Below are 25,493 nucleotides of genomic sequence, written 5' to 3'. Positions count from 1 at the left end.
TAGCACATTTCCTCCACTGTCTACTTAACTTGATATAAATCATAAAATGTATTAAATAAATGGACATAATTTTAAACTATTGACATTTTAAATTTCACATTTACATTTAAATGAAACCTAAAATTATCTTGTGGAAAAACTGCAGAGTGTCTCAAACGTTCTCTCAAAACTTTACACTTCACTATAGTTTTATTATGGAAAGAAAATATCTCCTTTGATACTAATGTTGTTTAAATTGCTGTATCTCTTTTTGATATTTCATCCATCATATTTTTAATTTCTTCAGATGGGACTAAATCTCATATATAAAAATTATTCAGTTATAATACCATAGCAGTCTTTGTGACGTGACAGTCAGTTGAACAGCGTGGTCCAGTAAGGTTGTGTATCTTTAACTCAATAAACAATTGTGGCACCACACAAAGCCACAGAGGTTTAGAAAATTGCAAAATCTGAATTTGTGGAAGACTAAACTATTCAGACAGCCATCAAATGGATTAGTCATAAACTGGAGTATTCTATCTGTAACTAAGAAAGGTAAAGTCCTTATCCCTGCATACGTGCAAGGTAAATTAAATCAGTTTGAATTCTCCCCTGCCTAGAACTTATATAGAAGTCTTTGTACAGATCTGCATGTGGGAGGGATGTCCAGGTCCACACTGATCAATCTATAACTATCCACTTTAACTGCAGCTCTAGAGGCTGTAGGGGATAGATTTCAGCATGTGGTTCATAGTTCTTCGTTCCATTTGCCATATATTCTCTAGCCTTAGTACATAAATAGTATTATTTCAATCTTAGCTGAAAAATGATTATTATTGTGCTGGCAGGACAGCATCAAAACAAATATTTCAATATATTATTCCATGATAGATTATCATGACTCTCTATTCCACAATAAATTTAAGAACAGACTCCATCCCAGTGAATTCCATGAAATAAGTGATTCAATCCTGCTCTGACAGGCTTTTAAACATGAATATAATCTCAATGTTCCAATTCTACCTATTTTTTCCAAATATCCTACAAAACTTTGTATTAACTAGTACAATGTATTTTAGCAAAAATAGTATAGTAATTTTAGTAGTATGATACCAGGCATCAAGAAATGCATATTAAATGCAAACCATTTTAAATGCATAGTTTTGTGGGGTATCTAGGACATACACAGAAGAAAAGGCTTTTGTAATGTCAGGGTTTCCTCCAAATAGAAAAAGCTGTAGAAAACAAAAATCTGAGTGACAATAAGCCTACACCATTATAATTCTATGCCTAAAGGAGACAGTTTTTTTAAAAACACATAATGTAGTTGAACAGTTAAGTACTATTTGGCAGCAAGTTATTGAAAAGCTATCTCCATTACTGTCATCAGAAAAACTGCTTCTGCTATAGCAGTGGTTTTAAACCTGTGGTCCATGGATCCCTGGGGGTCCTCAGACCGTATCTAGTATTTCCAAAGGGGTCTGCACCTCCATTCAAAATTATTAAGGGGCTCACAATTGAAAAAAGTTTGAAAACCACAATGCTATACTAAACAGTCAACATTCATTTACATGTCTACTTCTTCCATTAAAAGGGAAATAATAAACGTTTATATATATTCAGCAACAGATAGGTCTTCAGAAAAGTAGTTGAGCCTGTAAGCAAATATGATGAACCATTTATGGGAGTATTTACATTTGAAATCCAGTACTATCATTCTAGAGCAGTGGTGGGCAACTGTCGGCCCGTGGGCCACATGCAGCCCACAGGTTGCCCACCACTCTTCTAGATCATCCATCATACTGATCTACTCTGCACAAAAATGACATTATTAATTCTGTTTCTGAAATAGGTGAAACTTTAAATTAAAGAACAGGAGTACTTGTGGCATCTTAAAGACTAACAAATTTATTTAGTCTTTAAGGTGCCACAAGTACTCCTGTTCTTTTTGCGGATACAGACTAACACGGCTGCTACTCTGAAACCTTTAAATTAAAGGAGATTTTACTGCATATTTAAACACAACACCCGAAGACTGCCATATAAGTTCTGTTACTAAAAGAAATATAGTGGAAAAATTCTTAATGTTCCTCATATCTTAGCCTGAGCTGGTGAATTATAGTGCATTTATAATAAATGCTGGTTTAAGTCACATTGGTTAAAGGTTGTTGAAAACTGAGAGAAAGATGGATGCAATGCCTGAATTAAATAAAGGCCTTAAATGCAAAGATGAGTGAAAAAATCCCAAAGCACTGTATTTTCCTTTAAACTCAAAATTCACTACATTAAAAGGCTTGTCCATCCATGAGTTGGCCTGCAAAAGCAGGAAATCATCAAGTTCTATTAAAAGAATTTCCTGTTCTTAAGTCTCTCTTGAACTTATTGCAAAGGTCATAGTTGTGGTAAACACAGGACCCTTTTCAAAATCCAGCCAGTTTTTGACTCTCTGCCAGACAGAAATCTTTGTTAATATAAAGTTAATGTTTACTACAGTAAGTAAAGTATCATAAACATTAAAAAAATCAAGAATTACTCTTTTTTAAAACTGAACATTAAACAGTACATAAATAATAATACAAAGATTCATGCATGCCCGAGCAAAAATCTACATGACAATCAATGACTCTGAGAAATGTATTACTTCTGTTTGAGAGTTCTAAAATTACAATTACAAATAACAAGAGCTGTAAAACACATAAGTGATTTCCTGCTCCAGCATGCTAGCAGAGAGTTCAGTTTAATTTAAATTTCAGCAGGTGCACAGCCATTCTCCAGAAGCTCACAAGAGGCCATATAAAAATTTAAAAAAAAATAAAAATAATTCACCTAGTTCCAATCATGGAACTTCAACTAGGAACCTTTAGCATAAGAAAAAAATAGGCTAAGTCAGGGGTTGGCAATCTTTCAGAAGTGCTGTGCTGAGTCTTCATTTATTCACTCTAATTACAGGCTTCACGTGCCGGTAACACATTTTAACGTTTTTAGAAGGTCTCTTCCTATAAGTCTATAATATATAACTAAACTATTGTTGTATGTAAAGTAAATAAGATTTTTAAAATGTTTAAGAAGCTTCATTTGAAATTAAATTAAAATGCAAAGCCCCCAGGACCGGTGGCCAGGACCCAGGCAGTGTGAGTGCCACTGAAAATCAACTTGTGTGCCACCTTTGGCATGCGTGCCATAGGTTGCCTACCCCTGGGCTAAGTAGTCTCACAAAGTTTAGAAGATTCATAGGCTCTTACATACAGCACTGAATACTGTCCCCTCTCCCCCCCTTTCCCCCCCCCCCCCACTGTTCAGCCACAATAGAAAGAAACAAAGGAGGCAATGGATGTGGTATAATTAGGCCACAAATTTATTCACCTAAAATATCTGGGAATACCTGGTAATATATTTTACAGTGCAGGTCATCATCCTTCCCTTAATCATTTTCACATAATCACTCACCTGGACCCCACCATCCAGAGGCTACAAAAAGATGGGGGGGTTGGCACCCTGCCATACGAGACATAGGAGCCCTGAACAAACACCCACCCTTCCTCAGCTCTCTAAAGAATGCTTTCTTTTACATCCTATTCCAATCAATTTTATCTCATAACCATATCCCTTTCATAATGAGTACCTGCACTGGACATCTGCCACGAGTTCTACTTACTGAGTTATGACTTTATAACCTAACCCCACTGCCTCACCCTGACAGACCCTAACCTTGCTGTGGGGAAGGTGAAAAAAACCTTCCCAATATCAGCCAATCTGGTGGTGAAGGAAAAGCCCCCAAGGAAAAAGGGGTAGTGTGATGCCCACAGTGGATCATGAAAGAATCCAGTCCTTTTTCAGAATCTAAGGATGCGAGGGTGGGTGTTGCCAGCCCAATAAAGGTGAAAGAGGGCTTCACTGAGACTGCACAAGGTATAAACACCAACCCCCTTTTTGGTCAGCTGGAAGGCTGATGCCTCCCCCACAACCTGGTTCAGCTGTTTCCTGCTTCTTATCACTCTGTGCAGGTAGACATTCTCCCTTCTTCCACCTCTGCTACTAGCTGTAGAGAGAGCCCTCGTTTCTTTTAGCCAGCTGGAACCACCTCATTTCTTTTAGCCAGCTGGACAAGGACTAACTGCAAGTTGTGGTGAGCACACCTTCTCCTCCTACCCAAGGAAGAACTGCGGGCAGAGGCAAACAGTGAAGCCTGTGGCAGAAATACTACTTAACAATAAGAAATGCTGCTTGAGAGCTATTCCTGATGGCCACCTTGGTTGATTCTGATAGAAAATAGCCAGCTTTTTCATTTCTATTGAAATATGATGTAATATGATGGATAAATATTGTGAAATAGACCATTTTATTAGTATTAGTAACACAGCCAAACACAGTGTTATGTAACAAAGCAATTTAGAACATAAGGATCTCCACTACTTTAAACAGTCAGAGAAAATAAGTCTGCCTAAAATGGCTAATGCATGTTGCTTTTATAATAAACACTTCTTTTGGTTTGTTCTTTTATGTTCTACTAGCAGTGTGAAACAGTGCTGTATAACATACAGTTTTCTTTCTCCTTTTCCCTTTTTTAACCTCGGCTAAAATGACTGTTTGTTTTTCTTACAGTAGTTTTTTTTTAATTATATTTTACTTCTGCCTTACTTTGTGGATTTCCTGTCATTTTAAATATGGTGTTCAGTGTGATTTGATTTTTGAATAGGAAAGATGTTATACTTTCCCTACAGGGTTAATTTTATTATTATATAGCTAAGGGTAGAAATCTAAACAAAACCAGAAAAAGAATCCAATAATCACTATCACATATATGATCAGAATGTATTAGTAATTGCAATCAAGTTTTAGAGCATGATAATTATGCTAAAATATGAGTCTCTGCCCTTCCCATACCTTCATTTGACACCAATTTACATCTCCCAACATTGTGCTATGAGTTAAACTAAAGGTTTTTCAGTGTTAGGACATCTCCAAAACATAAACAATAATGTACTTTTTATTAAAGTATACAACATCAATAATAATATATTATTAATTAATATGTAGCCCCAGTCCTGAACTCATTCTATGAGCACTGTTCATACATGTAAACTGCTTGAGCCACCTTCCCTGTTTCTGACATGAACATAGTCATGAAAATGACTTAGCCCTGTACTGATTAGAAGGTCATCTGTTAGCTATAACAACATCATTAAATATTGTAATTCCTTCTTATTCCTGTTTTGACTTTGAATGCTCTTGGATCTTACTAAATTTCTGGTATAAAGGAACAACTTTCCTAGTTTTAAGTATGATAAACACAAGAGCTGGACTGTTTTAACAAGCTGCTGTATGTTTTGTCGTTGACATTTTGTGCACATTATGATTTTCCTAGAAAAGGAAATTTAAGTATAACTAATTGCAACAATGCAAACACACCTTTCATCATTGTAACATTGTGAAGATGCTATTATGATGTCACATGTCTTCTGTTCATTTGTCAACAACAATTAAAAATTAGATGAAATGACAATTTTTAGGGTTTTTTAATATTTGCTTATTGTGACCTAAATGTATATGAGGGAATTGAATCAATTTCCAATATTGTGAATCAAATACATTACATAAATTAGAAATGATCCTCAATTATAGTAAAAGATATCAAATTACTAATACACTTTTACATTGCATCCCCTTCACAATGTACAGCAACACAAAACTGCAAATGAACTTCTCTATGTTGATTTACCTATGTGCTATTTTTGTAGTCTTCTTCGGTTCATTATTTCTTAACTTTCTCTTTTAATAGAACTGCTTTTTCCTGTTTGCCTCTTCTGGTAGGCACGCTATGTATCTATGATTTTTCTTTTTTAAGGGCTAATAGAAGATCTGACATTGACCTCTTACCTAGAAATGAAATCTAGTCTATTTCAGTTAAAAATAATTTCAAGAGCTATGCCTTTCCCAGTGGTCCACTGCCAAATTTTTGGCTTTACAATCTCATTTCTCTATTTTAAAATGTGTTTCTCTCCCCTATTGCTGTGTGACAAACGCACACAAACAGAGGACAGGGACTAGCTAACAATTAAGATAAACAATTAAGCTTACTATAGACAAAATTCATAAAGCAAACAGTGAAAAAAGAGAAAAATACTTTTTAAGTGTATATGATTATATGCAACCCTTATACCAATTACTAAATTATTGAAGTTTTTACATATATTTGCAAACATACCACTCATTCTATTTGTCTTCACAAAGCATACAAATAATATTTGAATATACATGGATTACACAGCGCATGAAAGTTTAATGGATAAACACAGAATGTCTGTGTAACCTTTGGGTTTACTTAATCAAGTCTTTAAATTCCAGTGGAGAAAGATGAGATTAACAACCATTGTTAAAGATGAGATTAACAAATTCCAGTGTTGTCAGTTTTGCTTGTTATTAGCTTCAGTGTGCACTGTAGCTTTGTGTATTTTGTCTGCCTATTACGTACAGGAATTCAAGCCTATTGGTACAGCTCATAACAGAAGGGCCCAGCCTTTTGTTGCAGCAGGAAACATTGATGACAAAAGACAGGTAGTGAGTTCCTCCTATAATTCTCCAATTGGGCTGTATTCATCTGGCAATATTCAAGACGCTCTTCAGGGACAACTGAGGGGTCTAATTCCTAGTTCACCTCAAAAGTAAGTATTGGTATTTACTTACATTACATGGTCTTTTGTGGCAATACTACTGTCTGTTTTGTTGTCCATTCAAAAGTCCAGCTCTTGCTGTTTTATTTTTCTTTTCCAATACTCTAAACTTCTGTCATATTTTTCAAAAATGGTGATAAATGAAGCAATTTCCTTTTAACATCCAGGAGTGAACATTCAGCTATAAAAGTAGCGATAATGCAGATAGTTAAAAATTCCCCTTCACTGGGTTTGGCTGCGATACTACACACCATCCTTCTCCCTTACACTACCCTGTACTCTTCTGTGTTTCTGACTATAACAGGAAGTGTGTGTTTTAATACCACTAGTATGCAACATAAAAATAGTTGGTTTGTAACAATTTGTAACCTTTGTGGACGCTAATTTTACCAAGTAATAAATATTCATCAACTGAAGGAAGTTATTTTAATCCTTTCTTTTTTTTACAGGATACGAACTACTTTGAACACAAGCATAATATTCGTCCCAAACCTTTCATAGTCTCAGGCCGAAGCAGGTTATAAACTCTAGCTGTATGATGTGTTGGATGCATGGGTTTTTTAATGCATACTCACAATTCATATGAAAATGTGATATTAATGCACTCGAAATTATTTTATGTGATTAAAGCTTATTTTAAAGCTTTTAAAAAATAAAATGCATGCTTTGCAGAGCTCAGGCTTCCATTTCCTAAAGGAATAGGGTCCAGATTCTGATGTCAGTTACACTGGTGAGAGTCTGGAATAACTCCAATGAAGGTTCTTCAACTTGATGGACCTGGTCCACATTTATATCAGTGCAATTGAGATCAGGATCTGACCTTGACAAGTTTATGGAGCTGTGAAATTCTCTAGTCCCACTATCCGTATGACTTGTAAACTTGCTAATAAAGAATTTAATCCAACCTGTCATATCAGGATCCTCTGAACCATGTAGATTGCAAAGGCCACACTTAATCACTCTACAGCAGGCTGACCTATTCACAATGCAATCTGCTGCAGAGGAACTTAATAAAATAAAAATCTGAGCACCACAGAGTTGCAAAACTATCAGAAAAGGGAAGAGCTTACACACGAGCTCCATTTTTTTTAATCTAACTTCTCTCTCATATAATTGGGCGTTATAATGCCTGAAACAATATTACTTGATCAAAATAGAAGGGAAAGTATCCTTCTAGATCAAAGGCAGCCTCTCTGGCTACATAGGCTAGGAGGCCCCACAGGCTTGAGTGGCTCAATTTCTATGGACGCTGCCTTCCGGTACAGGAATTTTGTTACTACCAGTGGCTTCAGTTCTGTACATTATTTTCAAAGTAAAAAATATTTGTGTCATAATTCCAGCAACTAAAGTCTGATACAGCAGTCTGAGATGTCAAAGCAGTTGGCAAGAACCTCACTGATATCCTATTCATAATGGGAAGACACATACAGATTATCAAATTTTGTGAACTGTCCAGTTAGTGAACCAGTACAATTAAAAAGATTAAGGGTGTTGTTCATTTGTTTTGACAAATTAAGTTTAGTTTTAATTATGTATATTCTTAGTTGTTATTATTTCTACAGCTGTTAACGCATCTCACAGACACATACAAAGGGGGGAGGGATAGCTCAGCGGTTTGAGCATTGGCCTGCTAAACCCAGGGTTGTGAGGTCAATCCTTGAGGAGGCCACTTAGGGATCTGGGGCAAAAATTGGTCCTGCTAGTGAAGGCAGGGGGCTGGACTTGATGACCTTTCAAGGTCCCTTCCAGTTCTAGGAGATTGGTATATCTCCAATTATTAAAAAAATAAAGATCCATACCCTGAAAAGTTTACAATCTGAGGGATAGGTCATCAGATTATGATATAGTGCATTGCAAGAGGCAGCACATTGTTGCACTGCCCTTTGGGGGCCCTAGTCGGGAGATTCTGGCACAGGGAGTCCATCTTTCTCCCTCAGTCTCCCTATAGCTGTTGAGAAGAAGTAAACAGCACTGGGTCTAGATCTGTTGTAGTGTATGATTTCCAATGTGTCAGTTTAACTGCAGTCTGTCCACTCCACCCTTTCCCACTCACCTGCAGGAGGTGGGGATGCAGCAGCTCTACTCTGTGGGGCCTGCCCCTTCCATGCACAAGAAATGCCAGTACAGAGCACTGGCACAGAAGAGTCAGAGTGTAGCTTATGCCCCCTTACTCCCTTGTGTTGGCACAAAAGACATGTCACAATCTACGTGGGATCCCACTACAGCACTCTATTATTAAATCTTTGCAGAGAAGTGGCGTGAAACTGGGTTTTGTGACAATTTTGGACTTGTAGACCATCACAGTGAGAATTTACAAGGTTCAACTATATTCATATCACCTTTTCTCATTTAGTTGAATGTTGGCACTGTCTATAAAAGGTTATATATTTTTGAATTTATTCTTCTTACAGTAAGCACTCTCATTCTATATAATCTTGAATATTTAGGATTGTTTCATAATGTATGTTCTGAAAATTCATTTTTTAAATGAAGCAATGCTTTGTCATTTTCAGTGAACATATTTAAACAAATGACCATTTTCCAGGATTGCAGATGGGAAATTAGAGTAATCTGATAAGAAAGGTGATCAAGCTTTCTGGTCTTAATTAGTTAATATTTGTAAAGTGCTTTGACAATGGACAGTTCTGTATACTTCAAATTGCAAGTATTATTTATTAGCCTCAGATGAATGGTGCTATGCAATTGCAAAGTAGCAGCAATAGTATTGGTTGCCAGTTAATTTTTTACCCTCTGGACTGAACATATATGTTAAGCAAATTCTGCTTATTTTGGTACCTAAGGTCACGTTTGCCAAAAGAGAAATTTTAATTTATTTATGTTGACGTTCTCAAAGCAAGTGTTGCAGATTACATCCCAAAACAGGTTACATTCATATTATCCTTTATTAAATACAGTAATAACACATCTCAGTTGTAAATCTCTCTTCAGGATATAAGGCCAGCTCCTACAGTCCTCTCTCAATAGGAATTTTGCCAAAATAAGAACCAAGTATTTACTGTAGGATTTGGCCAATAAATGAAATTTTAGGCACAATTATAGACTTCATACTGACAAAACTAATTAACAGATGTACGAAATCTTTACACTAACTTAGCATTGCCTCTCTTTGTTGCTGGTAGCAATAGCTATGCTTCTTTTGGCCTTCTCTCAATGTATTCCATTTTTTGAAACTCATCATTAACAAATGTTGCTCTGCCACAGGAACCAAATCTTCTAAAGTGTGATCCTGATTTTTCTAAGCACTGGCATGTGTATGTGTGACTGGTCCCTACTATGGGCTTTTGGCTGGGGCATGCTGGGACAGCATACTTACTTGGGAACTTGCCTGTCTTTTTTGGAATTAATTTCCCTTTGATGGTAAGGAATGTTTCTCTCTTTAAACTTTCAGAATGTGGTCCTGCACAAATTCCACTTAAGAACTAAAGGAAGAATAATTTTGGGTCATTTTAGCCTCTCTTCCTCTCCATGGCAGAGTTCTGAAGTGTAGCTGTCAGGCAAGCACTGTATTGTATCTCCAAACTGAGAGCAATATAAAATTCTCCCTGATTTATTCAGGAGTCAGCCAGGAAAGAACCTATCAGTACACAAACATGTAAATTGAGGGAAGCAGATTGAATCACAATCCTTCCCAAGAGTTTGATTACCATATATATGTGACTGTGGCCCTGAGAAGGAATTGGTCTCAGATGACTGTGGAATTCCTGGATTATGCATTATTCCTGGAAAAATTGTCCCCTCGAAAAAGAAACCCTCTGAGTCCAGTTAAGGCTGAAGAGGACCTAAGTGCTATGGGAAGAATGGTAAAACCAGTGACACTGAAAAGAAACATTTTGATATAATATTCACTACGTTACTCGGCTAACCATTTTCCTGAGGTTTTGCCCATATTAATGCCCTGAGGCTTTACAGCTTTTCTAAAACTGGAGTTGTAGCCAATATCCTATTTTCATTCTAAATAAAAAATAAGATCAAATTTAAAAGCAACAGTGGCCAAGATTAATTTCACATTCTTTGAGAATCTATTCTGTTTTTGTGAAGGGCCATTTTACATTCTGCTTGGAATTGTTATAATTTAGAATGGCAAAAGTATGTCCAGTTATTTTTTTTAACATTTTTAACTTTTCAACAAAATATATGGAAAAATATGTATTAAATAAATGTATTGTTGAAATATGTTTAAAGGTGTAATAAATACTTTAGGTTAGTATTAAGGACAATCTAAAAAGGTCACATACGTTATTTTAAGTTTTCTTTATAGATAACCCTTTCAAGTGAGGAAATGTAATGTAGTGTTTAGGTCACATACTAGAATGAAGAGTTTGGGTTCTAAATTTCTGGGTCTGTCACTGACTGTGTGACCTTGGGCAAGTCACTTAACCTCTCAATGCCTCCACTTCCCATTGTGAGGCTGGAGTAATGCTTACCTAGATCAGAGGGGTATGGTGCGGCTTCATTAAGCCTCTGCAAAAGGCACAATGTTAAAAGTACAAAGTAATATTATTTTCCAAGTACTCTGAACTTTCAGAAGGTTATGTTTAATGTCAGTGATAGGGGAAAATATAGTTATACACCGGGCTTTCACAGATTCAGAGGTTTTAATTGATTGTTCTTGGGTTTTGTTTGTAGGTGTTGTGGGGTTTTTGGGGGGGGGGGAATTAAGGAAGTAAAGTTGACTAGATTAAACATACTTTTGCTTTTCTATATTTGATAGATTTCATCTCTTTCTTTACAGTCATGTTAACATCTCTACACTTGTTTATTTTGTCTTTATTTTGGGTATGTGTTGCACACCTTTCTGTAAACTGGCTATTAACACAGTGGAGGCAGTACTCCTTCCGGTATTGATGGTGGCAGTGGACGTAGTACCCCCTCTTCTGTTAGCACTATCTGCCCTACTGACTTGAAAGCTGCAGCTAAGATGGCCCCTAACATTCCCTTGGAAATGGAACTTCCTGGTGTCAAGATTGTACATGCTCAGTTTAATACACCTCTGCAGATGTACTCAGATGACAATATAATGGAAACACTGCAGGGCCAAGTTTCTACAGCTCTGGGGGAAAATCCCTCAATGAGGTAATCAGAGCCAGCATGTGCACTGAATATATTTGCTAAAGCATTAACATTATCAATTTCCATATTGTTTCTACGTTAAATTTTAAAAGGCATCTAAACTGCAACTAAAGATTTTGAAGCTTATATTAAAATACTATTAATTAGGGCTGTCAAGCAATTAAAAATTAATCATGATTAATCATGTGATTAAAAAAATTAATTGTGATTAATCGCACCATTAAAAAATTAATCGTGATTAATCGCAGTTTTAATCACACTGTTAAGCAATATTAGAATACCATTATTTAAATATTGTTGGGAATTTCTATATTTTCAAATATAGAGTCAGGGCTGGGAGCTATGGGGCTTCAGCCCCCCTCGGGGCATGGGGTTCAGGGCTTCAGTCACTCTCAGGACTCGGGGCTTCAGTCCAGACCTCAGGGTTTGGGGCGCAGGGTTGAGTGCAGAACTTCTACAGTGTTCTTTCATGTCTGGGGAATGGTTAGTTAAGAGTTTTATACAGAGTACTAGTATAGTAAAAACCCTTACAGACAACCTTGGACAACCAGGGAATAACTCCAGAGTGGTAAAAAGCAGACTTCAAAACTAACTTACAGTCAAGCTTGTAATATTTCATATGGAAAACAACTCTTTTTCAAGGTACAGAAGCTTTATCATTAATAATTTATTTACATTGCTTTCTCCTTTGTTTTGCACTTAACTTATTTTTTTATTGTGTTTTACTAACAGTATTTTAAGTTAATCATTTACAATATTTGTGGTATCCACATTTAAACTATTACAAATATTTTCAATCCGAGGGCTCAATCACGGACTTGAATGGGAGTTCAGGTCACTCCGCACATTGCAGGACTGGGCCTTTACTAACTATAAAAATCATACTTATCCAAAAGCATATATGCCAAGTTCATGATGATCTGATGGAAACAAAATTCCATTCTATAAGAGCTTTGTGGAGTAACAGTGTTGCCATACTGCAGTGGTGGGAAACCTGTGGCCCATCAAGGTAATCCACTGGCAGGCCGCAAGACAGCATTTATACTGACTGTCCGGCAGGCACGGCCGCCCACAGCTCCCAGTGGCCACGGTTCGCTGTTCCCGGCCAATGGGAGCCACAAGTAGCAGCGCGGGCCGCAGGTTGCCCACCACTGCCCTACTGCCTGGTTATCCATCATCATCAACAATTTTTTTAAAAGCCAACTTGCTTTCTCCCCCTGTGGAATCCTGGATTAAGTCTAAAAAGTCAGGTTTCATAGCGGGCAAGGGCATTCCCAGTTTGGGAAATGACCTTGCACAGAGCCCTGAAATGTTCCAACTGTTGGGGGTTACTTTTCCCTATGCATGGACTTGGAAAAGGTATCTTAAAGTCTTGTGTCTCGTAAGTAAATTTTGTGGGTAACAAGTAATTCTACAACCATTACTTATGATTTTTCTTGGGAACATGTTAAAAATTAGTAAATCGGGTAAGGAGTTAAAAAATCAACGATTAGTAGGAATAAAAAAATTGTGATTTTTTTTTTAAACTTAAATGAAGGTTTTTCCTTTGACTTGCTGCAGTCTTTGTTCGCCAAAGTAAATTTAATAACAATGCATATGTCTTATGTACAATACTTTCACCGAGAGTAAAAAGTAGTATGCTGAGGAGGAAAGATATTTAGTTCACTGTTTTAAAAACAGCTCAGAGATATCTGGTTGGGGAATCACAGAAATGTAGAGCTGGAAAGGACATCAAGAGGGCATCCACTCCATCCCACCTATCCTGAGGAAGGCCAAATACACCTAGACCAACCCTGACAGATGTTTGTTTAACCTGTTCTTAAAAACTACAATGACAGGGATTCTACAATCTCTGTTGGTAACCTATTCCAGTACTTAATTATCTTTAAGTCAAAGGTTTTCCTAATATCTAACCTAAATCTTCCTTGCTATAGATTAAGCCCATCAGTGGACATGAAGGTCAAATGATCACAGTCCTCTTTATAACAGTCTTTAACATATTGGAAGACTGTTATCAGGTCCCCTCTCAGTCTTCTTTTCTCAAGACTAAACATGCCCAGTTATTTTTAACTTTCCTCAGGTCAGGTTTTCTAAACTTTTTATAAATTTTTGTTACTCTCCTCTGGATTCTATTCAATTCATCCACCTCTTTCTTAAAGTGTGGCACCCAAAACTAGACACAATACCCCAGCCGAGGCCACACAGTGCCAAGCAGAGTAGAATAATTATCTCCTGTGTCTTACATATGACACTCGTATTAATACACTTCAGCATGATACTTGATTTTTTGCAACTGCATCCCATTATTGATTCATATTAAATCTGTGACCCACTATAGCCCTCAGATCCTTTTCTGCAATACTGCTGCCTAGCCAGTTATTCCCCATTTTGTACTTGTACATATGATTTTGCCTTCGCCATTACTGAATTCCAACTTGTTGATTTCAGACCAACTCTCCAACTTCTCAAGATCATTTTGAATTCTAATCCTCTCCTTCAAAGTGCTTGCAACCCCTCTTAACTTGGTGTCATCCATAAATTTCATAAGCATACTCTCATTATCCAACAATAACTAGTACCAGACCTGGGACAGCCCTCTCTAGGCCCCCACTGAATATGACCTCCCAGTTTGACCACAAATTAGGATTATAGACAATCAAGGCATCCAACGTGCAAACACAGGATAAAAGATTTTTGACCAGTCACTCAGGGTATGTCTATACTACCCGACGGATTGGCGGGCAGTGATCAATCCAGCGGGGGTCAATTTATCGCGTCTAGTCTAGACACAATAAATTGACCCCCGAGCGCTCTCCCATCGACCCCTCTACTCCAGCGCCACAAAAGGCACCAGCAGAGTTGACAGGGGAGTGGCAGCAGTTGACTCACGGTAGTGAAGACACCGTGGTGAGTAGGTCTAAGTACATCGACTTCAGCTACATTATTCACGTAGCTGAAGTTGCATAACTTAGATTGATCCCACCCCCACCCCCCAGTGTAGACCAGGCCTGGGTCTATTTCTATTCCATTTCATATTCTAAACCTTACTCTCAAGAAACTCAAGACAGATGGACACACACAAAGCCCAATCCAACCCCCTTGCAAGCATAAGGTTGGGAGTAGGAGCAAGCTCATAATGAGAGACTTAACATTAACATTTATCTCTGAATAAATGCAGTAATATGCTTCATTAAAAGTATATGATACTGCTTCTACTTAGTTCCCATAATACTCAAAAAATTGAAACTCCTTTGTCTTCAGCCTAATTCTTCACAATGCATCCAGGGTGTCCGTTCTTCACCATACCTGTATATCTTGTTAGTAATAATGCTTAATATAAGACAGCTATTATGAAATATTAGGGATACAATCTTGGCCCTACTAAAGTCAATGGGAATTTTGCCATTGATTTTAATTGGGGCCTGATTTTCATCCTGTGTGTTTATTTTGTTAAGGCAGCCACTTCAAAAAGTAAGCAACAGACCAATTTTATTTAATTTAAAAAAACAAAACAAAACAAAACAGATTTTTCATTTAATAAAGCTAGGTTTTTAAACATTTGCCACTGGAACATTTGTTTCATTGTCTTTTCCTATGAACATAAGTTAAGTAAATCACAATGACTATTATTTTATCATAATTAATATATTAACTAGTGATTGGCTGATGATGCCCTGCCAAAAGACTGGGTTGTTCCGATTTCTGCAAATCTATCTTAATAGTGTGAGTGATATCATGTTTTAATACTACCCCAGAAGCTATTTGACCTGAAAATGGTATTCTGGAAATTAGGTCAAAGAGCAGCTGGTGACTTGGCTGCAGACTTATAGGGCTGCAGCTGTTTTGAGGGTAAAAACAAGCAATGGCCCATTTCCAATGCAGCTATAGCCAGAAAAGTAACTGTAAAAATAATATCACAAGGTATCATATTTATTCTCTAGCTAAACTTCTACATCTAATTTTTTAAATTTATAAATCAAGAGATGACTTTTCTAACTGCCAGTCCCATAAACTAAATCTAGGATCTGAAAATCAAGCTAAGTTCTGTCTTTTCAGCATCATCAGTAATAAAGATTTTGCATTCTAAATGTAGCTGATGCATAAGGTAGAATAGAATAGTAAATAGCACTTATATGAAATCCAGGTTACTCTCCCCTGATTGTATTTGCTCTACTGGGCTAATAGTACTAAAACTGGATTTATCAGTAAAGTGCAGAAATCGGACTCAAAGACACAGTCTTTGGATATGTTGCTTAATCAGAAGGTGCCATTTTAACAGTCACTTTTCTGAGCTTGAATAAACTTTGATATTTATTTGTAAAATGAGAACTTTGCTTATGAGACTACTGTGCGGCAATAACAGGCATACTCATTTAGTTAAGAAAGATATATCAAAACTTCACCACTGTACAAAGCATGCCAATCTAGTGGGGTGAGGTGGGGGGAAAGGTCTATTCAATGATTCTGTAAACTGATTTTTATCATAACTTTGTTTATTGAATCATACTCTTATGTCTGGTAGCTCTACTGCTTTAAAGTTATATTGGTTAACTCTCTTTACCTGCTCATCCCTTGCCTATGTTGCAGTGAACCAGTACCAACCTCTGTACCTCAATCTGATGTGTACAGGATGCTGCATGACAATCCGGAAGGGCCCAGTCAACCACGTCAATCTGGCTCATTTAAGGTGCTCCAGGATTTAGTCTCCGAGGATTCTGGTTAGCAGCAATTTACTGTATATATCTGTTCCCAGCACTCTATTTTTTCCATGTGTTGAAAGGGGAAAACCTGAAAAGAAGATATACAAGGATTAGAGCTATAAAATTCAATTTCACATTTTACTGCTTTACCCCTTTTATTAAATATTTAACATGTGCTATGACAATTAACTAGCCTTAAGACTTCCATTTATCAATCACATTTTTCAGACTCTCTTGTCAGGTTTTTAAGACTGATAATGTGTAAAAATGTTTTGACTGAATGATAAAAATGTTGAATGAGAAAAGTTTTGGGATGAGATAAAAATACCACTGAAACAGGAAAAGAAAATTGGCCATCTCTTTCTAAACCAGGAAAAGAAGGGGGAAGAATTTTAAACTCTTTCCTCAATTAAGTTTCTTCTCTTGCACACACTTCTAAATAAAAAAAACAAAATGATGCTTGAAAATTGGTTGAAAAGAATACAGTTTGCCCTTGCATTTTCCCTTACTTATACTCTATCAAAAATACTATAATTGATGAGTTTTTCACAATAAAACTGATGGGAAAAAGCATATGAAATTCTGACAATTTTATTATATCTGTACTAAATATAATGAGCAGAATTTAAACAAAATTGATCTAAAATTAAGAGTTTACAAGAAAAGGCATGTATAATGTCATAATAGATTTTTGCTTAAATTTTTATATGACTTTTTATTCATATTGTGTTATCAATCTTTCAGAATGAATTTGAAGGTTAACTCTATAGATAACAAATAAGGATGCGAGTCTTTCACGGGCCCTGGGCCGCCCCCCGACCCAGAGCAGTGGCAGCGGGGCCCTGGACCACCCAGATTGGAGACGGAGATCACGGATTCCATGACTTTCCAGGATCTCTGTGACTTCCGCAGCTACAGTGGCTGACTCTAGGGCCACTCAAGCAGCTGGTCTGGGCTCAGGGTTCCCAGGCAACTGGTTCCGGGCGCTGCCCCAGAGCAGTGGTTCAGGAACAGCAGCAGTGCCCACAGGCTGCCGCTGCCTAGAGCTGCGGCAGCATGGCCATGGGCCACCCCACGCCCAAGGCCACAGAAGCAGGGCAGCGGGGCCCTGGGCTGCCCCTCCCCCCAGGTAAGATTTAGGGGTATTTTTAGCAAAAGTCACTATTGCCCGTGACCTGTCCATGACTTTTACTAAAAATACCCATGACTAAATCGTAGCCTTAATGACAAGTAATCTTTTCATTAGCTGACTTTAACACAGAACACCACTCAGGGCCAATCCTACTCCCACTGAAGTTAATAGCAATATTCCCACTAACATTGATGAGGCAAGATTTGGCCCCTCAAAATTAAAAAAAAAAGGTTATTGAACCTCTAACATTACTTAATGAAAGCAAAAGCTTATATATAAGGTCCTACTTAACTTGCGATATTATGGAAATTGCAGATTCAGCAATATTACGCTTCCACCACAATTTTGACAGTTGGGGGGCTGCCGCTTTCAGCACCTGATGGCTGACAGCAGAAAAATCACAGAAAAATAATAATGGACTTTATTACCACAAATAATAAGGTCCATTATTACTTTTCCACAGTTTTCCATGGCTTGTCCGCAACTCAGCAGCAATTTTTTGACAATCGTCCTGCAATTCAAGCAGGGCCTTACTTATAAATCAATATGAAGTGGATACCCTCAAGCAAGCATTTAGTTATAGCCAGATGCTTCTGTATTATACTGTAAATAAATGAGAATGTTCTGTTTCTCAGATGGACGTCCCGTTGGTACCAGGAGCGTGAGAGCACCAGAAACAAAGATGCCTTCTGGTGCAGGAAGTGTACAAAAAGTGCCATTGTGTGACAAATGTGGAAATGGCATTGTGTAAGTTGTTTTTTCTTAATTTTAATAAAGTTATAGCTATAGCATAAATCTTGAAAAGGGATTACAAAATACAGGAGGATTTTCTAAGGAATTTTCTGTTTGTAATTTTAGAAAAATCAAAAAAATTACAGGTGCATTGAAAAGCTTAAAAAAATAAACTGTCCAAAATCATTAACATAATGTCTTAAACATTTCTGTACATTCAGATCACTTTTCAAATATAACTTATTTTTCACTTGTAGAGGCCTGAGTTCAAGCTTCTTGGTATCTCTTGCCACATTCTACCATTAATACATATACTGAAAAGAGCAGCCGCATAGCCTGTACTGTATCAGGCGGGGATTCTCAAAGCTGCCGAATGGAGTAAGGTATCCAACTCAATGGGAGTTCTCATTCCTTCTGGCTCCTTTGAAATTCCCAGCCATAGATCTCAATGGTGTCAGTAATTCCAAACAGGGATACAGAGAATCCTGAACTCAGGTCTTGGTGGCTAAGTCAGAGGAATCGTTTTCTAAACTCTTTTCACTCCCTGGCTGCTGGGCTACATTATACCCTGTATATGATAGTTGAAAGACGCAGTGGTCTTTGAAGTACTGATCTTCCAGTGGAGTTCTGAGACTTCCATATGGCATTTTATATTTACACAGGAAAAGGTCTGCTCAGAGTCAACTTCCAGCTTTAAAATATTTTCCTAGCACTTGGCAGAACATGCACATAACTCCACGGGCATTACCAAAAAGCCCCCTATGATAGAGAAACAGTATTTATTTTATACGTCATGTTGCCATGCATTTCTGTCCTACTCTAAATTCATTCTCCTCTATTAATCTAGTTTTCTCTTCTTTATTTTCATAAACAGTGGTACAGTGGTGAAGGCACGTGACAAGTACCGGCACCCAGAATGCTTTGTGTGCTCTGACTGCAATACCAACCTAAAACAAAAGGGCTACTTCTTTGTGGAGGGACAATTATACTGTGAAACTCATGCGCGAGCCCGCATGAGGCCACCAGAGGGATATGAAGCAGTTACCGTTTATCCAAAGTGCTAGTCCTATGCTAACGGACACACACGCATGCACACAAAAAGACATTATCAGCTTAGAGCCACAATACAACTGACTGAACTTACTGCCTTAATCCAAAGTAGCAGATTTTAAACATTTTCTTTTGGAGGTGGGAGTGATGCAGAAGCCTCATTAGCCAGCAATAGCATATATACCAGTAACATTTTGCAAAGTAATTATCTTTGAAGCTGCCAGTGTAATTTAATGGAGTATAAGGCAGCAACTCCTATAACTCAATCCCTCAAAGGGTCAGTCCACTAAAAAACGCAGGAATTTTACACCTATATTATCAAACTGCAGTTATCAATGTCTGCTTCAGCCATAAAATCATTCAACTATCATTACCCACAAAAACAAGCTTTGCTTTCCTTACTTTGATATTTGAGAGTCTATTTATTTACACTTCCTGGTGCAACAAATGTAATAAAAGACTGATATTAATTTTATATAATAGAACAGCAAGCATAGTGAAGCTTGCTTATAGTAGAGTAGAATGCATGTCCCATATTATTTCAGTGAACTACAGAGTGCAAACTACAATGAGTGTGTGTTTTCATTTACTTTCCAAGAAATTCTGATGGAGACATGCAAATGCAAACACACACACACACACATACAAATAGCAAAAATGGGCAGATATGGTCATAATGAAGTTAGATTTGGTAAATTTAAAAAACTTCAGCATCATTTATAATTACTGAGAATTAAAATATGCCAAGGAAAGATCCTGCACTAAATACTTGGTGAACGCCAAAGAAAATGCTTACAGCTGAGCATTTTCTGAAAACCACTAAGGACCAAATTTTCAATCAGGAGTATGTCTAAATATGTATGCACTTTTACTCAGGCCTGTCTTAGTCTTGCCTATCTTCCAATGTTGTGTGCATTTATAGGTATGTGTAGATACACAACTCTGCACATGTGCATCTGAAGAACTATGTGCCTCCAATAGGTATGTGTACAAGTCCATGTACACTTAGGTGCGCACCTATATGAAAAATTGAGCCTTAGTGTTACAGTAAGTATCAAAACCACAGTAAATTGCTTATGACTGTATTTAAATACAATTTATGCTATAAAAAATTAAACTTTCACATCAAGCATACAGACATGAAAAACTGAGCACAGAAAGCCCCTAAATATTTTCCCAATTCTATCATAAGATCTTAAATCATGCAGAACACTGAATCAAAATAACATAGTGTGTATGTTTTAAACACATACTAAAAACCCCATTAAAGTTGCACCTTGAAATCTGAAACCTAACGTCTGTGTATTTCAACAATTCTCAAGGTTCCTTAATGTACTATTTCAAAATTTAAATGTTTAAATGTTTATAAAATTTGTCCATGTCACCACATATTAAATATAACAAGAGTGTGCATATACAAACAATACACAATATGACTTTTTAAATAAAGATGGCTCCTTAATTAATTTTAAACCCCTCAAAATAGTGCTTCCAAAGCACCAGGAAGACTATATGCATTATTACATATTTCCATTAATGAAATTCTGTAAAGTAAATCTAAATTTTCTTTTGAAAGTAGGAACGCAAGGAATACGTACAATTCTGAGAAGCTTAAGTGTAATCTATGTTTTAAAATCATAGTTTGTAATGTTCATTTCTTTATTAATAAAAATTGAAAGTAGAAATAAATCTATATAATCAAGATTTTGTATTTTGCCTTTCTGGTATTAAATGAGAGAAAGTGTGTGTGACGGGTTCCCCCCGGGGTGCCACTTGGAACTGGGGTACCACTGAGCCCTGTAACCCACCACCCTGGGCTCCCTCTCACATTGTGCTGCTAGAACAAGTTGCAAAGCCCTCCAGCCTGCACTTCCACCAGTATTCACACAGGTAGGGACACACCCCTCTGCAGTCACATTCAGACTATCTAACCACCAGCCTCCCAGCCTAGGACCCCAGTGCAGTACCGTCCTGCTCTGGTCAAATCTGGCCAGCACATGGGTTTAATACCTGGTCCACCTCTCCCTCAAAGTGAAAAGGACCATGCACATTTGTGGTAGCCAAGCTGAGATTTTCCCCAAACACTTTAGTCAAACGCACACTGGTTTGGATTAAAACACAAAATAAGTATCAGAGGGGTAGCCGTGTTAGTCTGTATCCACAAAAACAACAAGTCTGGTGGCAGCTTAAAGTCTAACAGATTTATTTGGGCATAGGCTTTCATGGGTAAAAAACCCCACTTCTTCAGATGCATGGAGTGAAAATTACAGAAACAGGCATAAATATATATTGTCATATGAAGAGAAGGGAGCTATCTTACAAGTGGAGAACCAGTGTTGAAGGCCAATTAGGTCAGGTTGGATGTGGTCCACTCCCAATGATTGATCAGGAGGTGTCAACACCAAGAAAGGAGAAATTGCTTTTGTAGTAAACAATCCCCCAGTCTCACAGGCCTTGGGAGGCAAGCCAACCCTCACTGACAGACAGCCTGCAGGATCTTCAGGTTGGTAAACTTTTTTATTTCATACTGCTTTCTTAAGGACTGCCTGTCTTCCTTCTGGACTATTCTTGAATTCTCATATTTGAGCAAAAAATATAGTTGTTACTCTATGGTACTATCATTTTAGATGCAGTTGTGATAAAAAATAAATAGCTGAAATAGGAAAATCTTCCTTTTACAATTTCACCATTAAAGTAATACTGAGTGTCAGTGAATGCAAAGAGTAATACTAAATGAGCAGTATGGTAATAATAATTAAATAACTGCATTGACTTATTTTGTTTAGGAGAATCCATCCTCAACATACAGGATTCTGAAGACTATCCACCTTCATGCTCACCATCATTTTCTATAGTTTCAGCGTTATTTGCCAATGATAGTGTTTCAGTCACATCATGTATGTCACATTGCCACAGTATATCACCTGTAGCAAAAAGAAAAAAAAAGTTCCACCATCCAGAAACAACCATAGAATAAGTTTGTGATAAGAACCAGCAGATTACAAAAAAGGTAATTGATGAAAAAATTGCCCAGTTTGTTTATGCATCAAACTCTCCTTTCTGTATGATTGAGAACCCACACTTCATTAACATGGTTCAGTCATTAAGACCCGAATACAGTCCACCCAACAGAGCAGATGTTGCAAGCAAATTGCTGGATAAAGTGTAAGAAAGAGAAATTGAGCAGTGTGCAAAAGGTATAGAGGGTGAAATTGTTAACCTGTGTCTTGATGTGTGGAGCAATGTCCACAATGATCCTGTCATACGTGCATGAAGACATTCCCTTCTTCTATTGTATCAATTGTTTCTGTAAGGTGTGACATCAGGAAATGCACACACAGCAGAATACTTACAAGAAATCGCAGTAAAAGCTGTAACAAACTGTGGGGAAAAAAATCAAATGTCTAGTACACAGCTTGGTCAGAGACAATGCTGCAAATGTATCCAAGATGAAAAGAAATTTAGAAGAGAGTCCCAAGCTAATAACATATGGTTGCAGTGCTCATTTGATGGACCTCCTAGCCAAAGACTTTAGTGTTCCAGAAATAAAGGCTAATGTTAAAATTGCAAAATATTTCCATAACAACCACTTTGCAGCAGCTGCTCTGAAAAAAGTAGGAGGAACCAAGCTAACTAACTCTCCCACAAGACGTGCAATGGAACTCAGTAGTGGACTGTTTTGAGCACTATATCAAGAACTGGCCTAATCTGCATGACAGTTTGTGAACAAAGTCATGGAAAAATAGATGGCACTGTCACAGCCAAAGTTCTCAACATTGGGCTTAAGAGAAATGTTGAACACATGCTGAGTACCCTGAAGTCTATTTCTGTAGCCTTGAACAAAATGCAGGGAAACAGCTGTTTTATTGCTGACACTGTTGAAATTTGGAAGGAACTGAGTGAGATCTTAAAAAGAGAAATATGCAACGATAGAGTTAAATTACAAGCATTAAAAAAACGAATGGACAAGCACTATCTCCAGCTCATTTTCTTGCAAATATTCTCAATACTCAGTACCAGGGTCAAACCTTAACTGCTGAAGAAGAGGAGTTGGCTATGACATGGACATCCAGCAATCATTCCTCCATAATGCCAACTATAATAAACTTCAGAGCTAAGGGTGAACCATTCAAAAAATATATGTTTGCTCATGATGTTTTAAAGAAAGTCACACCAGTGAACTGGTGGAAGTCACTTAAGCACTTGGATTCAGAGACTGTTGAAGTGACAATCTCACTTTTAACAGCAGTAACTTCTTCTGCTGGTGTAGAAGGAATATTTTCTTCCTTTGGACTAATTCATTCCAAATTGAGAAATCGTTTGGGACCTGAAAAAGCAGAAAAGCTTGTTTTTCTTTTTCAGATTATGAAAAAACAGGAAAATGAAGGTGAAGATGACTGAGTTAGCTGCAGAAGCCAATATTTTAAGTTTCTCATGTTGACCTGGCTGACATAGTTGATTTAATTTTTGTTTTTTGTTTTTTGAAATAGTTCATTTAACTATTTTAGATCAAAACAAAACAAAAACTAACCTGATTTTAAAAAACTTGAATGTTTAACTAAGTTAAAAAATTCATATGCTTGTTTTGTTGAAATATTATACGTTTGCTGTTGAAGAAAAAAATCCAGAATACATTAAATTGTTTTATTTAACTAAAACAACGTTAATGTCTGTCTGATGATGTTCTCCTCCTAATACAGCATGGCAAGAAAATCCTCCAAATATTAACAATTAACCTGTTGAATTGGAGATAGCTCACCTCCCAATGACTTCATAAATATCTGATTCAATTACCTTTGGTAAATGAAATAATCAATCATTCACTTTCTGAGATAGCTGTAAAACTAATCTGAAAAGTTTTCAAAATAAATCACTTTAAAAATGTATAGTGTGTACCTTCTAAAAATGAAATCTACATCTATCTCTGAGTTGTGAAGAATATGTATTAAGGTTATAACAACCAACAAGAATGCATGATTAAATCGAGTCTTCCTGACTAGTGATTTAAATCAAATCCACTTTGTGTTAAAGGGACACTGATTATTTGAAATCTAAAACATTTTAATATAATCTGTTAAAAGATGCTAGGCCTTCTTTCCAATTTCCCATTAAATGTTTAGCTTTACATTCACATATGTCTACTTTAAATTTTCTTTTTTTCCCTTGTTAATCTGTGAAAAACAAACAGGATGAGGGTGATGTGAAAAGTGAAAATGACTATACACAAAGTATTGTCATATTCTGTGTGTTATATACACACACCTTCCCACGCCCTGTGTCTGTCTTGCCTTTTAAACAGTTTCTTAGAGGTCTCTGGTCTGCTTTCAACCTTCTTTTTCTGTTAAAAAATATTTAGTCAGGAGCCTGAATTAACCTTTCTTAAGAATCTTGTAAGCAACTCAGCTGCCTACAAGAAACTGATATTAAATAGAGCAGAGTAGGCTATGGAGAAATGGGCTTACACAGAAGAATCAAAGGCAAAAAATAATGAAAATATGTATAATTGTCAACTTTTGTATGCCAACACAGTCAATCCAAAAAGAAGTTTCTATATTAATACAGAGGGCCATACTGTGGCTAGTATTCATGGCCATGCAACAGAGTAATGCAACATAAAGCAACCCATTACAGTCCTGCCTGGTGTGCCCTCACTGTGGGTAGCAGCCATAGGGAAGAGTCGTTATTCCCTCAACTGTGCATGAGGGAAGAAACTGGGGCAGCCTTGGCTTCATTGCATCAACATGCTGGCCACTATAGTTGCAACAGCACTACAGGGGAGTATGATGCATGAAGATCTGGCACAGCGTACTTCCCACTTGGAGCAAGAGGAAATTCCGTAGTTAGACTTACAATCTGCCTTCCAGCCTGTTCCAAGGGCAATGCAACAACCCTTTCCTCTTTGCTTCAAGCCCAGGGCAAAGGTATAATTCAACCCAAATTGTACTGTATATATACACTTCTACCCCGATATAACACGACCTGATATAACATGAATTCGGATATAATGCAGTAAAGCAGTGCTCCAGGGGGGCAGGGCTGCTCACTCCAGCGGATCAAAGCAAGTTCAATATAACGCGGTTTCACCTATAACACAGTAAGATTTTTTGGCTCCCAAGGACAGCGTTATATCAGGGT

The 25,493-nt window shown here is 37.2% G+C and overlaps 1 protein-coding gene and 1 long non-coding RNA gene across 10 annotated transcripts in view; one reads left to right on the top strand and one right to left on the bottom strand.

Annotated features, from left to right (window-relative positions):
- PDLIM3 (PDZ and LIM domain 3) overlaps nt 1-19,628 on the top strand; it is a 42,048-nt gene extending 22,420 nt beyond the window's left edge. For 2 of the 4 annotated variants that reach the window (XM_039539831.1, XM_039539833.1), the window contains 5 exons: nt 7,103-7,170; nt 11,493-11,747; nt 16,332-16,462; nt 18,212-18,323; nt 19,183-19,628. In XM_039539831.1, coding sequence (XP_039395765.1) covers nt 7,103-7,170; nt 11,493-11,747; nt 16,332-16,462; nt 18,212-18,323; nt 19,183-19,372 — 756 coding nt within the window. In that variant the 3' untranslated portion in view covers nt 19,373-19,628. Of the gene's footprint in view, nt 1-6,456; nt 6,645-7,102; nt 7,171-11,492; nt 11,748-16,331; nt 16,463-18,211; nt 18,324-19,182 lie in introns of all 4 variants that reach the window. The other 2 variants (XM_039539832.1, XM_039539835.1) reach the window with 2 other exon arrangements.
- Nucleotides 1-25,493, bottom strand: part of LOC120405904 — a 148,776-nt gene that overhangs the window by 106,801 nt on the left and 16,482 nt on the right. For 5 of the 6 annotated variants that reach the window (XR_005598976.1, XR_005598972.1, XR_005598973.1 and 2 more), the window contains exon 2: nt 16,306-16,532. This is a non-coding gene — a long non-coding RNA (uncharacterized LOC120405904). Of the gene's footprint in view, nt 1-6,666; nt 6,835-10,318; nt 10,461-16,305; nt 16,533-25,493 lie in introns of all 6 variants that reach the window. The other variant, XR_005598977.1, reaches the window with a different exon arrangement.

Source organism: Mauremys reevesii, linkage group 5 (assembly GCF_016161935.1).
Source record: "Mauremys reevesii isolate NIE-2019 linkage group 5, ASM1616193v1, whole genome shotgun sequence".
NCBI lineage: Eukaryota > Metazoa > Chordata > Testudines > Geoemydidae > Mauremys > Mauremys reevesii.
The sequence above is the reverse complement of the archived record's forward strand: the minus strand, read 5'-3'. Positions and strand labels throughout refer to the sequence as shown.